The following is an 18919-nucleotide window of genomic DNA, read 5'->3' as shown; positions in this document are numbered from 1 at the left end:
TTTGTTTTGCAGTATGAGGCCGAACATCTTCCTGGGCACGTGTGAGGGCTCCACTCAGTATAAGAAGTGGTACTATGAGCTGATTGTGGATCACGTGGAACCGTTCCTGACGGCACAGGCGGGTCACCTGCGAGTCGGCTGGGCACTGACCGAGGGCTACAGCCCCTACCCTGGAGGAGGGGAGGGGTGGGGCTGTAACGGGGTCGGGGATGACCTTTACTCCTACGGCTTTGATGGGCTGCACCTGTGGTCAGGTGAGGGAGTCATTCACACTGCCCATCAGTGGTTTTGGGACACTCTACCTCCTTTAGAAACTATAGCATTACTGATTTTCACTGTATCCCCAGCCTCTCCAGGGCCAGTGCAGAGTCTGAAATGTGTGTTTAACTGTCCTCAGTGATGCTCAGCTGTTGTATCTCTGTTCAGGTCGTGTTCCTCGCCAGGTGGCTTCGCCCAGTCAGCACATCCTGGCAGCAGAAGATGTGGTGAGCTGCTGCCTGGATCTGAGCGTGCCCAGCATCTCCTTCCGCATTAACGGCCACCCGGTGCAGGGCATGTTTGAGAACTTTAACCTGGACGGCCTCTTCTTCCCTGCAGTGAGCTTCTCTGCTGGCATCAAGTAAGAACCTGCTGTACAATCTAACATGCTTTCAGATCAGACAGGGCCAGAATACCTGAGGACCGAAATATGAAACACAAATGACACATAAAATTACTGTATTAAACGAGAAGAGCACATTAAATAGCATAAGCAGCCGTTATTGTTCCACCTTAACGGGTTAATATTTCCTGAATTTGCTCCGATAAGGAGTTGGTGCTGAGAGACTTGCGGAGCTGCAGCTGCTTTAGTTTCTCTCTTGAATATTCACTGTAATGTTCATGTTGTATTTCATATCTGTTGATATTAAATTCAGTCTTTTGAATTATGAAGCTCATTTGCTGCGATTCTCGATGAAAGAGTTCAAATTTCCATCTAAATCTGCGGCTCTCAGTGTTAGTTGAGCTTTATGGCTCAGTCTGGACTAAATGTGGTCAGTAAATGAAGCTGCAGGTCAGTCAGAGAAGGGATGCTCTTAAACTTTAGCTACTTCGTTACCGCAGTGCAGCGTTACACTGTAATCTTACAGCACTGCTGCCCCCATCAGGTGAGAGGAACAACTGCAGTGAACTGGCTGGCGGACCACTCATAACACACTGTAAAATAGAAGACAGGGGCCGATTAAAATCTATCTGAGGGCTGCATTTGGCCCTGGGGCCCGACTTTGTACATGCCTGATCTAACAGGCATTGATATGTTTTTTTAGAATGCCAACGTTTATAATAGTCCTAAAATGATTTATTTGAACCCTAAGATCATATTCTGTGGCATCATGCACTCTTAAAAAGATGTTTTAGCACCAAAAAGGGTTCTTCTATTATTACAATGTCAAGCTTGTTACAATATAAGAACCCTTTTAGGTGCTATATAAAACCATTTTAAAAAAGGTTCTATATAGAACCATATACAGCACGTTTGCCATCAGTCTGAAGAATGCTTTCACGATGCAAAGAACCCTTTAATCATGGAAAGGTGTTTATGGTTCTATATAGAACCATTTTTATTACTAAAGAACCTTTGAAATATCATCTTTTTTAAGTGTGCATTTTATAAAAAAGCTAACATTATTCATTAGAACTCCTGCATTATTTATTAAAGTATCTGCATAATTTATAGGAACCCCAGAACAATTAGAACCCCATGATGTTCTAATGGAACCCAACCAGTTAAGCAGATCAGTTGTGTGACCATTGTGATGAAGTTAATGAGTGATTGTGTGTTAAAGGTGCTATTTGTTCTCACCTCGTTCTGCAGGGTTCGTTTTCTCCTGGGTGGTCGCCATGGTGATTTTAAGTTTGTGCCCCCGCCGGGTTACGCCCCCTGTTACGAGGCCGTGCTGCCCAAAGACAGGCTGCGCATCGAGCCCATTAAAGAGTATAAACACGACTTTAACGATGTGCGGAACCTGCTGGGCCCAACGCAGTCACTGTCCCACACTGCCTTCACGCCCAACCCCGTGGACACGGTGCAGGTACGACCCCACTGCAGCTAGTGCTTAAACTCAGTACGTGAGGCCACACTTCAGTTCCTCACTCATAACTACAGACCGAGTAAATGTACGTTTTTAGTACTCGCCGATACCAAATCTGATACCATGCTGAGCCGCCAACTTAGAATGAAGTAGCTGTTAGTGTAAATGAGTGAAATGTACCTTAACAGTTAAATCATTAAATCTATCTGATTTTAATGAAGTGCGTTAGCTCGCTCTGCTACATCAGTGATCTCTGATCAAGCAGCGCTGCAGTGGAGAAGAACGGGTTCTCTTCTCCGTCAGAAAAGCTCTTTTGTACAGCTCTAAGTAAAGTAGCTTTCATAGTTTTGATCCTCATCTGTCTCTTTCAGCAGCAGCATCACAGGATTCAGCAGGAATCACATCCGAGGCTGACGCATCCGAGGAGCTCATGCTTCCAGTTTTCTGTCTTGTTGGAATCTTTTGATTGGCTAGTTGAGCTGTAGCTGAATGTCTTTTAAAGCCAGACAGACTCTGTGATTTTAGAAATCTTGTTCTTTGGTGACTCTCACTGTCCGTTTGAATAGACCATCATGTTCAGACAAAGCTACGATTTATTTACTCACACTACGTTTGAATAGACTGACCTGCTATGTGACACGCAGCCTCTGCAGACGCTCTGCCTACAGACCGTTATCAATAAACTGATTCACTCTATGGTTGATTTTTCCCGAATTCAGCAGCAGGTTCTAATGACCAGTATGGTCGCTGCCAAAAAGGTCATTCTTTCTTGTTTTAAAAGATGGCTGTCTGAGATGACACACATTGTCCAGATGGAGAGACTGAGATGCTGTGATAAAAAAGCTCAGAGACATTTTCATTTGATGTGGAATAAGTTCTTGGACAAGTTAAAGGGACCTTAGTTATGTTTTTCTTTCATCCTCTTCCTCCTTCCTTTTTGGTCTGGATGTTGGATTGGGATGTTCATGGTAGGACAGTTCGGTCTCTCTACAGCTTAATTTACAAACACATCACTGTATTAATGTTTATATCTCACTATTCTAGTCAGTCAAATAGAGTAATGTCACATATACAGGCTTTGGTAGCAAATGTCGACTTTTTCTCCTCCGTTTTGTTGGCCTGTGTGTCTCCACCTGTGTTGGTGAAGCGGTTGTGATTGTGTGTTTATAAACAGGATAAAATTACACAGTGTATCCTGGTGGGAATCTACTAAGGCGGAATGTTTAAAGTGACGGCTTTGTGTCCAACTGTGATGGAGTCAGTAACTCTTCTCTGTGTGAGCAGATCCTCCTTCACAGAGTTTGTTCATTAGCGCTGCAGCTAAACTCTGCTTACGGCACACGGTATCAGCTAGTATCAGATGTTGGTATTGGTGCATTTTTATGAGGCTGAGTAAATGAGAACCATATCGGGCTGATACCTGTTACCAGTATCAGTATCGATGCATCCCTCATTGCTTCTTAACAGTTTATAGCAGAAGTTCATATTGTATAGTTTTGGAATTCTGGGGGGGGCACCCAGGTGGTGAGGGTATATTTTATTAATTTTTATACACATTTGACTCAAGTAGTTCAGTGCTTTGTGTTTTTCAGTGCATATTGTCTTTTTTCGGCTGAGCTGTGTTTTCCTCTGTGTGCAGATCGTTCTTCCTCCTCATTTAGAGCGGATCAGAGAGAAGTTGGCTGAGAACAGTCATGAGCTGTGGGCCGTCACTCGCATCGAGCAGGGCTGGACCTATGGACCAGTGAGGACATACCCTTTCTATAAAAACATACAGACAATAAAATTAATTACCTTTCGAAGTCTGTAAAGTTCATGATTTTTAAACAGTGTTTTAAACAGATTGTTCATTGTCGTTCTGTTTTCTGCTCTATTTATTACGACCGATACATGTTTGTTTCCCATTAATTCAGTTTCGTGATGATAATAAGAAGCTGCACCCGTGCCTCGTGGACTTCCAGAGTCTTCCAGAGCCGGAGAAGAACTACAACCTGGCCATGTCTGGAGAGACACTCAAGTTAGTGAGAGGATGTGTGTGTGTGTGTGTGTGTGTGTGTGTGTGTGTGTGTACTAGGGCTGAACGATTTGCGAATACATATAATAACAATTTTTCTGACTAATATTGTGATTGTTAATTAAATGCAGTAATTTTCTATAAATTAATTTCCAGGTCTTTTTTTCCCCAAAAAGACCAGAATATCCATTTTTTCTGCCATGAAGCTTGAACGCTGAGTGAGTCAGACAACCAGTTAGTTGTGATGGTTGCAATGTCACATATACAGAACACAGGTGTTTTGTAGCTTCTGATTGGTCCAGCTCATCTATAGGCAGCTTACAAGCTCTGTTCAGTGTTATTAGTTTAATTTTTTCCATTTAAAACTTGTTAAGACAACGTTGTTGATGATGTATAATAAAAACTGCAGCTCTTGCGGTTTGAAAATTACACTCTTTCAAACTCCGATTTCAATATAAAAACGATTAATCTTTCAGCTCTAGTGTGCACCAGGTTTATGCCACGTTGTGGAGACCAAAACCTGTTACACTACACTAACGTTGTGGGGACCAGTCTTCCTTGTGGGAACCAGCGTAAATCATAACATTTTAAGGTGAAGGCAAGTTAAAGTTAAAGTCAGGGTAAGGTTGTTAGGGTTAGGGTTAGTAGTAGTTATGGTTATGGTTTGGGTAAGTCTCCAGAAAATGAATGGAAAAAACAAACGTGTGATGTGTATTTATCTCCTTGTGGGGACCAGCTTCCTCCATGAATTGCTACTGAGTAGTTTATAGCTGTTCATATTGTGTAATTTTGGAATTTGTTCAAATGGGACAAAGTATACTTGAGTGGCTGTTAATATACTCAGGAGGCCATGTATAGCCTATAAATGGGAAACTATATATTGTATATTTTACAGTGCTGGGGACATGAGTCTGCTCTCCACAAGCTAAAATGCTTTTTTCCCCAAAAAACTGCATCTTTCTTATTAGTAAAAGAGGACAAAGCTGATCTTTTGATTGCTGAGATTGAGAAGAGATTACATACACACACACACTTCAGCTTATTCCTCTGTTTCTGCTCTCTGTGAAGAACTCTGCTGGCGCTGGGTTGCCATGTTGGAATGGGTGATGAAAAAGCTGAGGAAAACCTGAAGAGGACCAAACTGCCTAAAACGTGAGTTTAATCTCACTAATACAGGTTGTTGTTTCTCTCGTAGTCTAACATCCAGCTAACGCTGTAACTCTCAATCTCAGCTACATGCAGAGCAACGGGTACAAACCTGCTCCTCTGGATCTGAACCACGTCAAACTGACCCCCAACCAGAACACGCTGGTGGAGCGGCTGGCTGAAAATGGACACAACGTCTGGGCCAGAGACCGAGTCCGGCAGGGCTGGACCTACAGCATCGTACAGGTATCTCTCCAGTTCTTATGAGAGTGTGAGAATGTTGGAGAGAAAGTCAGGTAAAGAAAGGAAAGTGACCAAGTCAGGTGACTGTATAACTCACCATGACTCACCTGAGATATTTCTGACTGAAGTGTGGACACCTCGTTGTGGTGAGTCATTTTTCAGTGTATTTATACAGTCATGCATGACAAATCATAGTATCTGATATTTTCAGTGCTTCACATTTTTAAAACCACTTTATTAGAACACCGAAGTTGTAGCTCCACATTGCTGGTGTATGGTTAGAGAGTGTAGCTCATCTATTAGCCATTCTCTAGTGCAGGTGTGTCAAGCTGAACCACTAAGAGGGCCATATTAAAACATCTCAACAAGTCCGTGGCCAGAGAACGCCTGTTTTTATTCCATTTTTAAGTAACATTTTGCTAAAATCTGAATTGTCCATTGTTTATTCAAAATGCGCCAAGACATGAACAGCAAAATATAGGCACTTCTTTTAAACTTTAAAGTTGCACTATGTAATATTTTCATTAAAACTGAAAGAAGTGTCATTAATGAGTGAGGAGAATAAAAACACAGTAAAATATAGTGAGTGTGCTGTTTCGGCCCCAAATGATCTCAAAATCAACATCATACTGGTGAAGATGTGATGATAATAGATAATTTACTCACTGCCTCAGAAGACGCTCCTTCACCAAGTTTAGACTGAGTTCTCTTTGAATTCTCTTTCAACTCACTCGCAAAAAAAGTCAGATTCATCCACTTGTGGGGTCCAAAGCACAACCGACATTACAAAATGTTGCGTGCAATTACATGTTTCCACCACAGAGGGCTCCAAATCCCCAAATCCTACATAGTGCTGCTTTAAACAGTGCATTAATGCGTGAAATGTTGTAAAAATTACACTAAAATTATATTTTATATTATGCATTAATATATATGTATACACGCACACATGGCATCGTTACTTTGCTGCAAATTCATTCATTTTTGTGATCAGTTTCTGAGCTGCTGAGTGTTTATTTTGGTTGAACTGCAGTTAGTATGTTTGGTGATATGACTGATATGAAATTGTGTAGAGCTGTGGTGTAACTGCTGTCCCATAGGTTGTTGTTGGGGGGGGTGGGGGTGGGAGCACACATTACATTGCAGTGCATGCTGGGGATTGTAGTGCAGCACTTTCTGAAACGGGCTAATGTTAACAGAACATCAAAATAATTTTGCAGGCCAGGCGGGATTGTACAGAGCTTGTGTTTTACATATGGGCTCTAATCTTTCATCAGTGACCAGTTTTTGACCACAGTGCTGCTCTTAGTTGGATATTTTTGGGTGGTGGTCCACTCTCAACCTACTAGTAACACTGAGTATGTAAAAACTCCACAGCCTGTGTCTGATGCACTCGTACCAGCACAACACACACTACCATGTCAGCGTCACTGCTGTGCTGAGAATGGACCACCACCCGCATAACATCTGGACAAGAGTAGTCAAGAAGCTTACCAATGATAAACGAGATAGAGGGGGTGCCGTAACAGTCAGTAATTACAATCTGTAACTAGAGATGGGCAATATGACGATATTTTATCGTTACTGTAATAAATATTGGTATCGTGACCTTCAGTACCCTTTTCAAATCGTGGATAGCATCTGTACTTAAGTAGTACAGAAAGTACTGGATGTTTCATTACATAGAGAGCATAATTAGTCCTGTTTAATTAAATTTATAGTAGTCATTGTCAAAAATGCTGAATAAAAATAATGAATTAAAAATCATGTTGCATTTTGTCTGTGTGTCATGATATCGTGGTACATATCATGTATCCTGAAAATGTCTTTAAGTGTCGTGATATGATATTTTTGCCATATTGTCCACCCCTGTCTGTAACTGTACACCTGTATGATGGACCTGACCTGTAGGTGGAGCTCATAAAGTGGTCAGTGAGTGGACGTACAAGGCAGGGATTGCATTAAATAAAATATGAGGTGCAGTTTTCCTCGAGGCTTTGCCGCTGATATCTGTGTTATGTTTACGTTATTAGGATATAGTGAACAAGCGGAACCCTCGCCTTGTGCCTTATAATCTTCTGGATGAGAAAACTAAGAAGACCAACAGAGACACAGTGTGTGCTGCAGTCCGAACCCTCATCGGCTACGGCTACAACATCGAGCCTCCGGACCAGGAGAGCAGTGAGTGTTTGCCTAGCTCTGTCACAGATTGTCTCATGAGGGACTCGTAACTGGTCTCTGTTCTTGGAGTCACATCAGTGTCCTGACTGTTACTCCACAGGTGGCCACGGCATTGGTGAAAGCAGCAGCCATAAGATCAGAGTGTTCCGGGCGGAGAAGTCGTACGCTGTGACCCAGGGGAAGTGGTACTTTGAGTTTGAGGCAGTGACGGTGGGGGAGATGCGGGTCGGCTGGGCCCGGCCGAGCGTCCACGCTGACAGAGAGCTCGGCTCAGACGACCTTGCTTACGTCTTCAATGGCTTTAAGGTAGTGAGGATCATGTAATATGGATTAGACTCTCCTCTGTAGTCGGGGTGGACGGTATTTTATCATGACATGACAAATTATAACACAATACAACCCTGGGCCATAGCTAGAACCCTGTAGACGGTTGGCCAGGTAAGACCCAGAGATTTTATTGGGAGGCAATAGCATTACTTTATTAAAATGACATATAAATTGATGCATTGTTTTTCTCTTTTCATAACTAGATCTGTTCATCATTTCCACATGAATAAAGTTACATCAATAAAACTACTGCTAAAAGTAAACTGAAAAACAAAACTGTTGATGTTACATATTTTAGTAATTCATGAGGAAATGATGCGTTTAATGCATTTAATACTTTTTCAGGGCACAGTGTTAACATTAAGAACAGTATTTTATGTAGAAGTTCTTAATTTAGGCTGCCCTCTCTACTAGATCTCACTCACTCGCTCGCTCACTCATCATCTAAGCCGCTTATTTTCCTGGGGGGAGCTGGAGCCTATCCCACTGTTCATTGGGTGGAAGGCAGGACACACCCTGGACAGGCCGCCAGTCTATCACAGAGCAGACACACACACACACACAAACACACACACACATTTCTCTACAAGTTATACAGTCTGATTATTAGAAAGTCTTGTGCTTTGTAAGGGACCTACAGCACATATATGGTGTTTTCACCATAAAGCGTAATTGATGCTTTATTAACGGCTTAAACGGCTTTATAAACAGTTTTATTAATGGCTGACTGATGAGCGAGACTGTGCCCATGCCTTATTCCAGGGTGGCACTGGCCACCCCTTGGCTGCACCTCTGAATACACCATTTTTTTCTGAGCATGATCTGGTGATCATCACTACTTAAAGAATGCTGAACAGCTGGATGTTTAATTACAGAGAGAATCATTAGTCCAGTTTATCTTGATTTAGTGCAGCACAGTGTTTTAAACATTGAATAAAAATCATTGTACTCATAGTTTTGCATTGAGGCCTGTTCCTGATGTCTGATGCATATTGTGTACTGTGAACATCCCTTCTATCATTGTGATATTGTATTTTTGCCTTATCGCCCACCTCTACTACCCCTACTTTGACCTTAAAGTGATAGTTTGGCATAAAATCTAATTTACACACTTACGCCAAATGTGGCTGATCAGGCAGTGTCAGTGTCTGAAGTTTGCTTCTTTAGTCCTACGCTGGAGCTACGAGGCTAAAATTGTTACAAGGAATGGAAGCTTATACTCCAACAGTTAGCACTGATCAAATCACATCAGTCTTTTTTGTAAAACTGTTTTTAAAAAAACAAAATTGAGACTTGAACCTGCTACCGCTACTGTGTACTGTAAAGACACCTTTGGGGTAAGAGGGAATTTTAAAACCCAAAACACAGCTTGATGGACTTATTTCAGTTATTATAATTATCTTTGTTGTCCCTGAGCTTGACAGTGATTAAATAAGAGATGTTTCTCACATGTCTTTGGTTGTGTTCAGGCTCAGCGCTGGCACGTGGGCAGCGAGCCTTTCGGACGTCAGTGGCAGCCAGGCGATGTAGTGGGCTGCATGATTGACCTGACCGAGCAGAACATCATGTTCACGCTGAACGGAGAGATGCTGATCAGCGACTCCGGCTCAGAGATGGCCTTCAAAGACATCGAGATTGGAGAGGGTAACAGATCACGCCCGCTTAGAAAGACAGACATGATGGAATTCACTGCTGGAAAAAAACACGGAAACCATTAAAAGTGCCTGCTCGTTTCTAGAGGTGTTCAGTAGTTACTAATAGTATTGTTTGTTTGTCCAGATATGTTAATATCACAGTGTAAAGGATTGTAGTAGTTTAACCGGTGTTCTGATTCCAGAAATGGTTTCCTAAAGCTGGGCCTACACTACACAATTTTTTGCCTGATTTTAAGCCCGATTTGCCTCTTGCGATAAATTGTCACAATCTGAAGTGATTCTGCAGGTAGGGAGCTCGATCGGAAGTGACTGACAGCGTGGATGATCTGTAGTGTGAGAGGAGAAAAGAGTGAATCTTTAGCGCACCAATCAGATCGAACTCTGGAGTGATCAGAGACCCTCCGATATTATCAAACACGTCTGATATTTACGACTCAGAATGTTCACGAGTCCTGCAGCGTGAGATGGTCAGAGATGAACTCAGTGAGGGATTCAAACAGCCAATCAGAGCTGGAAGAGCGGAGAAACAGATGAAGAGACGCTCATGAACAGCGGAGCGGAGACGGAGGAGCTGCGTGTAAAACACAGGCAGATAAGAGCTGATATCATGTTTATAATGTTGATCATGTTCATAATGTTGATCCAGATCAGGTCACTGTCTTTACAGTTTCATCTCAGCTGCCAGTTTGTAGTGAAATATTTCTCCAGCTCTCACTGTATCAGCGTTTCTCACCACAGATTAATCCCCAGCTTGCGCTTTTGCTACAAAAAAAAAACACAAACAGGTGCAGTGAGTTCAGCTCTGTGTGTGTCGTGTGATCTGAGGAGATCTGGGAGTTTGAGTTCTTAATCATAGCCCAAACCCGTTATGTGTGTTATTCTCTCTCTTTGTCCTGTCGTCTAGTGTGAGCGCCCTCGCGACAAAAAGACAAGAAACTCTATGACAAACCGATGTGAAGTTTGTGATGTTCTCCGTTTTAGAAACCTGTTGAGATTTTAAAAGTCGTGTAGTGAACGCCCAGCCTAATGGGGTCTAATGGTGTCCTACACAAGCTAGTGGTCTCTAACCATTAGACAAAATCCCCATCTTTTTTTCCAGCAGGATCAGCTCTTGTTTTTGCTCTTTGGCCTTTTTGCTTGTCTTTGAACTGAAACCTGCTGGAGTGATTATAAACACAAATAAGTCCATTCCTCTCGATGTTCGTCTTAAATCTCTCTCTTTACCGTTTCGTTAGCTACTAGCTAGGAGAGATGGTTGTCCGTGTTGCTATGGTGACCAGCAGTCTGCGCTGATCTTCAGGGTTAAAGGGCAGTTCTACATTAACTCCAGAGTTTAAGACCATTTATTGTTAAACTGTGTTGAACGATCAGCAGAGCTTTATTTTACTGTAAAGGAGGATTAACACTCAGTCTCTGAATTTACATTTTATCTCAAATCCAGGCATAATATTGTCTATTGTGTTGTTTAATAAGAATGTGTCTCCCTCCAGGCTTCATCCCCGTTTGTAGCCTGGGCCTCTCTCAGGTGGGTCGGATCAACTTGGGCCAGAACGTGAGCAGTCTCAAATATTTCACCATCTGCGGCCTGCAGGAGGGCTTTGAGCCGTTTGCTATCAACATGAAGAGAGACATCACCATGTGGTTCAGCAAAAGCCTACCTCAGTTTGTCCCTGTCCCACCTGAACACCCTCATATTGAGGTACGAGGAAAAGAATGAGAGGCCAAACTTTTTAGGTAACATAAGTTAAATAATCTTGAAATAAGCTTACAGCAATCTCAACAGGAGAAATATTAGATTTATTGACTAGATTTAACTTGACAAAATATAATTTTTTGCAGCGTAAAACTAGTCATTCCAGTTGCTCCAGAGCCACCTTTAAGATGAAAAATACCCAATATACATACACACACACACACACATGGCTACAGGAATCAGTTGATTATTAGTGATTGATCTCACAATTGTTGTGTTGGTCAGTTAGTTAGGCCTACTGATGCAAAAAAGGTCCAAAAAATGTTTTGTACCATCAATGTAAATGTCCATTATTTATTACATTTGTCTAAATCATGAAGTCATGTAATAGTTTTTAACTACACTCTTAAAAGATGGTTCTTCAAGGGTTCTTTAGTAAAGACATTGGTTCTACATAGAACTATGAACACTCAAAGAAACATTTGCATGCTTAAATGGTTCTTTGCATGGTGAAACGGTTCTTCAGATTGATGGAGAATATGTTGTAAATGAAAATGGTTCTCTATAGCACAAAAAAAGGGTTCTGCTGTTGCATCGTAGCTTGTAAAAACAGAAGAATCCTTTTTGGTGCTATATAGAACCATATACAACACATATCTCCATCAATCTGAAGAACAATTTCTCCATGCAGAGAACTATTTCAAGCATGAAGTGGCTCTTTGAGTACTCATGGTTCTGTTGTTGTTACTAAAGAACCCTTCAAGAACCATCTTTTTTGCTTGCTACGTTGCTTGGCAGACATAGTGTACTGTTAGTGAGCTGCATCACGTAGAGGAAGAATTCGTAAAGTTTATAAATGTCTTCACTGTTCTTTCTTTTTCTTCCGATCCCAATATAGGTGTCTCGTGTGGACGGCACGGTGGACAGCGCCCCCTGTCTGAAGCTGACCCATAAGACGTTCGGATCACAGAACGCTAACACGGACCTGCTCTTCCTCAGACTGAGCATGCCCATCGAGTTTCACGAAACCTTCAAGGTGCCAGCGGGCCGAACCCCGCTGACCCGTGCCCTCACCATCCCGGAGGACGAGGCTCTGGAGGTCGACCCGAACTCAGACTACGAGCTGCTGAAGAAATCCGCCTCCCGCAAAGAGCAGGAGGAGAAGGAGAAAGAGCCGTCTGTGCCCAAAGAGCTGCCGGGCATCAAAGAGGGCGAGAATGAGAAAGACACGACTACAGAGAAGAGCAAAAAGAAAGGGTGAGCGGAGGTGGAGAGAGTGAGGGTAATTGATAACAAGTAGAAGTAATCGTCATTATAATTATATTTATTTTATAAATTTGTACTAATATAATAATTACTGTTGTGTAATAAGCACAGGTAATGGTAGTTATAGTAGTAGCAGGAGTAAAAGATGAAGGATAAAAGGAATGTAATCCTACTAATAAAATAATGATTTCTGTACTAATAATATTTGTAATATAATAATTGTGAGAAATGTCACAATAATGATCAGAAAAATTGCAATTACATATTTTTCCCAAATCGCTCAGCCCTACTGGAGACCTTAAAGGTGTCGCTTTTTGAGAGATGACTGTGAGTTATTAATGTTTCTATATGATTCTCAGGTTCTTCTCCAAAGCGAAGAAGGCAGCTTTTATCGCTCCACCGCCTGTTGTTCCCACCGTTCCCCGCCTGGTGGAGGACGTGGTCCCCGACGATCGAGACGACGTGGACATCATTTCAAACACTACTACAGTAAGACCCTCACTGCAGCAGTGCACGCCTCTTCTATCTGTTTAAAGCGATTCTTTAGTGAAAAATTTTAATTTAGTCTGTTAGACTAGACGCTGTATGTCAGAGTGTAATGTATAAACATGAACAGAAGTTGCTGATTGGCTGTGTTTGGATTTGTAAGTGGGAAATTGTGTAAATTAGATTTTTTGTTTAGAATAATTATATCTTGAAACAGCAGCCAGTGCTGAGGCTCTTGGTGATGTGAAAACGGGGAAGAAACTTCTTTACTGTAGTACAGACCACTGAATTCACGTGGTCATCCTGTAGTTGGTGCTCTTATGCCCATATAAGGAACTCTGGGTCTAAAAGGAATTTCTTAATGGGAGAAATATATGGAGTTTTTGAAAATTGCCTTTGTTGCATCCTGTGGTGATCAAAAATGTTCCAAAGCTGATACGTTTTGTCCTGTGAACATTTTTCTCTTGAATATCTCTGGATTTCGCTGAATTACAAGAGCATTAAAGAGTTAAAATATGAATATTGCTACATGTGAGCTAATGCTACTGCGCACTGAGTTGACGTCATTGGACTGGCAGCCTCCTTAAAAACTGCACAAACCAGCACGCTTTGCCAGTGTGGTGTGTATTTCGGTGTACAGACTGAGGGCAGATAAACAGAAGTCTGAACACAAGAAGCAGGTTTCCCTGCAGTTCTCTGTGATACTCACTGAAACACGACAGATCTTTCCCTTTTGTACATAGTTTGATTTGAAAAGCTCTATTTACCAGAACTCAGGCTAATTCAGTACAGACAGTACATAATACTTTCAAAATATCCTAATTATTCTTTTAATGGTGGTAACATTTCCTGATAAGGACATTTGCCGGCATTTGCCGACATTTGCCGGCTTCAATGTTAGTATTATGACTCTTTAATGTCTTCGTAATTTAGAGGGTCCAGTGATATACAACAGAAAATATACACAGGACAAAACGTGTCGGGTTCAGTTTTATTTACCACAGGGTGCGATTTTTCAAAACCCAATTCATTCTGGCCACAGAGAGCTCTGAATATGGGCATAACACCGACTACAGAATGATGCATGACTACAGTGTATACAGAATAAGCATGTTGATAACTTTAATCTTACTACTGCACAATCAGACGAATCAGTGAACTGTGTGAAGACGCTTCCACATTGTATGACTTAAGTTTTATTTTGTGCACATTGGCTTTTCATATAAGTACATAGAATAGATTTATTGATCGTTTAACTCCTGTGTTGTCTATATTTGTGTTGTTCTCCCCAGTATTACTACTCTGTGCGTGTGTTTGCGGGGCAGGAGCCCAGTGGGGTGTGGGTCGGCTGGGTGACCCCGGACTACCACCAGTACGACCCTCACTTTGATCTGAGTAAAGTGAGAAATGTTACCGTCACCGTGGGAGACGATAAAGGAAACATACATGACAGGTAAAGATCAGTCATAAACAATAATAACAACAACATGAACAACATTGCTGTTAATAAATAATTAACTTTATTTATACTGCAGTATCTGTCATGAACTTCAGCTCAACATGCTTCACATAAAATATTAGAAGGATAGACATTATAAATGAAGATTATGAACTTATGAAATGGGTTCAAAGATTCAGACTGAAAAAGGGGCACTTTAAGTAGAAAAACAGAGATAAAAGTAACATATTGTGAAAATAATTTCAATGAAATATAAATAAAAAGAGAGAGTAAATAGTACACCAGACCTCTGCACACTGATCAGTTAAATAAAGGAGAATCCCACCTGTTTTTCCCTATAATTCAATGTTTGAGCTGTAATCAGAGAGATTCAGAGTGGTTTGGTGTGAAATGGTTCAGATGTCTTTACAGTGGTGGTGATAGGAACCAGGGGTCGCCATGACTACAACACAAATATAGACATTTTATGTACTATCCAGAACCACCAGTGAACCTACACGAGTCTTCTGAGTTTATATGGAATGTTGATGATGGAAAATAGTGGAAAATCTGAAATAATAAGTTTTCTTTGGGGACTGTTTTGACTCACAGCACCCTGCATATTATGTACCCCTCCACCATGAATGGATGTGCAGTGATTAAAATCATAGATCAGCAGGGGAGAAGTAGCACATAGATGCAGGTCTTTAGAGCGATTTATTTACATCGAAGAGGTCCAAGGTTACATTTCCACTGTCGGCATGAGCCTTTATATTTCAGAGTGTAGGAGTCGATGAGCTCAGGTTACAGGATGCTTTATCTTTAACTCAGTAACGAAAACAGAAGTCCTCTATGACTTAAAGTATTCCAGCACAGCTATAGACAGAGACACCATAGCAACTGCTTAGCAACCACCTAGGACACCATAGCAACTGCCTAGCAACTGCTTAGCAACCACCTAGGACACCATAGCAACTGCCTAGCAACTGCTTAGCAACCACCTAGGACACCATAGCAACCACGTAGCAACTGCTTAGCAACCACCTAGGACACCATAGCAACTGCTTAGCAACCACGTAGGACACCATAGCAACCACCTAGCAACTGCTTAGCAACCACCTAGGACACCATAGCAACTGCTTAGCAACCACCTAGCACATCATAGCAACCACGTAGCAACTGCTTAGCAACCAGGAAAGACACCATAGCAATCGCCTTGCAACCTCATCACTAGATGGCACCGAATCTTACACACTGCACCTTTAAGTACATATTACGTCGTATAGTCTGCTTTTATCGAAGGAGCCAGTTTCCTCTTTTTCGGTGATGCACACAGAACCTACATGAGTGCTGAAAGTTTCAAAATAGGTTTAAACTGCAGGAATCTCAGCTCCGGGTCCGTGTGGTGACACCTCTGCTCTGCTCTCTCCAGTATGAAGCGCAGTAACTGTTACATGGTTTGGGGTGGTGAATTCAGCAGCTCTCAGCAAACCCGCATCAGTCAGGAAGACTTCGTGATTGGCTGCCTTGTTGACCTTGATACGGGGCTCATGACCTTTACAGCCAATGGGAAAGAGGTCAACACATTCTATCAGGTGAGCTGGTGTTAATAAGGCACTGCTTTATTAATCGATTTGGATTTCAGAGAGTCTTTTATTCATTAGTGGTTAGTAATCTTTCGGGTGGTGGTTTGTGCTGTGGTCATTGCGTCTAGAGATGTTAAAGGAGATGCAGTGAACAGATCCTCAAATCTAGAGAACCATGTACTTGTGTTAATATTGTGTTGCTGTGTGTTTTTCAGGTGGAACCCAACACTAAACTGTTCCCTGCCGTCTTCTGTTCGCCCTCCAGCCAGAACATGCTGCAGGTGGAGCTTGGAAAACTCAAGGTCTGTGCTGGGATTTACACCACATTCTGTTCATGATGGCTTTTAAAATATGTTTTAAATATGTTCCTAAACTATGTGTAGCACGGCCTGTGCTACCCTGGGACGCTGGAGGCAGGGATGACAGTTGCAGCAACTTTATTTTCACACCAAACTCAAACAAAATCTCACCAAACCAAAGCTGGACACTTTTCAGTGGCTTTAAAGTTAGACCTTTCAGTCCTTTTCTCCAAAACCAAGCTTTGCAGCTCCTAAGTCTGTTGCTGCTGCTGCTGAGTTTGGGACTCGTGTGCCGCCTTCATGCCCCTCGTGACTGTCGTAGTTCTCTTGCTGTCACTCGCAGCTCTTAGCGTGTGCGGCTTGGGAACCGCTTTCCTGCCCTCTTTCGCGGCCGTCAACGGTGCCTGTGGGTCAGGTGGCTGCCACAGTATGCTAATAATAACCCTTTCTATGCTGTGTTCTAGACGTCTGCCAATATCTTGTGCGGGACTAATTTTCAGTGTTGTGCGCGGGAGCGGGCAGGAAACCAGCCCACTGCAGGCGCAAGCAGGCTGAAGTACGCTTGAAGAGAAATCCTGAAAATGAATGAAGAGCCTAAAAAAAGTAGAACACTCACTAAATCGTATTTATAAACAATATAAAATCATGACAATAAAACAGTTAAAATGAATGAATTCGTTTATAAAGAGCTGTGAAGCAGCTGATCAGGTGAACAACAAGCAAATTCTTGTAGCTCACAGAGATGGAGCCCTTAGTCCGACGGCCACAGCTGCCCAGCAAAACACCAAAAATGGTTTAATTCCTGCTTTGTCTGTAAATGGTGAAGAAAATGGTGTTTGGTGAAGTTACTCACAGTGAGCCTGATGACCATAACTGCCGTGTTATTTCAGCAGAGAATAATGGATGTGTGAATAGACTGTGTCAGATATTGCATGTCAGGACAAAACATTTCGGTTAGGGGAGTGGAATGAAATCGTGGGCGGGTGCGGGATTGAAAAAAACAATCCTGGACAGGCCTCTGCTGCATTCAGGGTTATATGTTAACACATGTTGTCATAGTACTTTATAGTATTTTGGATGGCATTAGTTTTGTATGAGGAGGTTTGATAGCGTAATCATTGTCAGAGTATTTTAGTCTCATCTAAATCTGTCATGTCATTTAATTTTCAGCATGTTTGAACAAAATAGACATGCTGTATTTACAGACATCCTGTTTTAAAATGTGCGTAAATCTCTTCATGTCTGAACCTTCACCCTCTCCTCCAGAACATCATGCCCATTTCAGCAGCCATGTTCCGCAGCGACCGGAAGAACCCGGTTCCTCAGTGCCCTCCCCGCCTCGATGTCCAGATGCTGACCCCAGTGATCTGGAGCCGCATGCCCAACCACTTCCTGGCCCCTGAGACGGCCCGTGTGAGCGAGCGGCTGGGCTGGGTGGTGCAGTGCACAGAGCCGCTCACCATGATGGCCCTGCATATTCCAGAGGAGAACAGGTACACGGCGCACAGACAACAGTCAGGCTCTAAGACGCCTACTGCTGTGTTTAGCTGTGCTAATGTACCTTAGTCCATGTTTATAGATAACTTTGAGTCATACAGAGTCAGAAACCACATAATCACGTCTATCAGAGGCACTGAACACCTCCACACAGCGTGAGGAGAGTGTGATAATTTAGACATGCAGTTAGCATGATGCACTAAGCTTCCATTACTTGTTAGCTACATTAGCCTTGCAGCTTCAGTGTAAAACTACAGATGCAGACTTCAGATAAGAATGTCTTGACTGAACGATATGGGGGAGATTTTTGGTTTTAAAAGCACAGTAACCAAACAGCCTGTTTAATCTGAGGGATATGGAATGTAAACTTTTGTGTTTGGTACTTAAAGCCACATTATGTACTAGTTTACCTTAAAATAATAAATTAATAATAAATAATTTTGATGCAACCCCGACTTATAATAGTGAGAACGGCGTCTCTGTCGTTGCCACTCCGGGTCGGAGCGCCTGCTGTATCGCTGTTTAACTTTGGAGGAGCGACACGAGAACCTCTGGCCAGAACCCTGTAATGCTTTACGGAACCACGTCACACACCAACAACTCAGCAGCTATAAGAAGAAGCAGCTCGGTATTCCCGGCATGGACATCATGGCAGAGGCTGCAAAGAGACTGAAGAACTGTCAGGGGAAGCGAGGAAGAGAAAAAGAGAGAGACCGAGCGAGAGATCCAGACAAGAGTAAATCTCAGACTGGCTTTTACTTGCTGGAGAGAGCTAAAAGAGAGAAAAGGATGCAGAACAGTGTTGTTGCAAAACAGGCAGCTTTGCTTCAAATGCAAAAACTAAAATAAAGCTCAAAACACCAGAACTGGTAGAAAAAGGCACAATTATGTATTGAAGGTTAAGGCTCTCCAATAGACAAGCATTAATCTGAGTTGGCCCAGGCAGTAACTGACCAACCCACATAAACCCACAACTTGTATACTCTTCTCTGTACGACTTGTATACTCCCTCTCAAAGA

At 42.3% G+C, this 18919-nt stretch overlaps 1 protein-coding gene across 1 annotated transcript in view; it reads left to right on the top strand.

The window, feature by feature from the left end:
* The window catches only part of ryr1a (ryanodine receptor 1a (skeletal)), a 143468-nt gene that overhangs the window by 30300 nt on the left and 94249 nt on the right, over positions 1 to 18919 (top strand). Inside the window, 17 exon segments of the mRNA XM_036594491.1 lie at positions 13 to 254; positions 427 to 619; positions 1853 to 2069; positions 3709 to 3813; positions 3983 to 4086; positions 5152 to 5235; positions 5316 to 5475; positions 7506 to 7653; positions 7754 to 7959; positions 9450 to 9624; positions 11126 to 11334; positions 12227 to 12585; positions 12954 to 13083; positions 14373 to 14533; positions 15951 to 16113; positions 16320 to 16406; positions 17670 to 17896. Coding sequence (XP_036450384.1) covers positions 13 to 254; positions 427 to 619; positions 1853 to 2069; positions 3709 to 3813; positions 3983 to 4086; positions 5152 to 5235; positions 5316 to 5475; positions 7506 to 7653; positions 7754 to 7959; positions 9450 to 9624; positions 11126 to 11334; positions 12227 to 12585; positions 12954 to 13083; positions 14373 to 14533; positions 15951 to 16113; positions 16320 to 16406; positions 17670 to 17896 — 2970 coding nt within the window.

Source organism: Colossoma macropomum, unplaced genomic scaffold (assembly GCF_904425465.1).
Source record: "Colossoma macropomum unplaced genomic scaffold, Colossoma_macropomum, whole genome shotgun sequence".
In the NCBI taxonomy this organism is placed as follows: Eukaryota; Metazoa; Chordata; class Actinopteri; order Characiformes; family Serrasalmidae; genus Colossoma; species Colossoma macropomum.
This window is presented reverse-complemented; position numbering and strand designations above follow the sequence as displayed.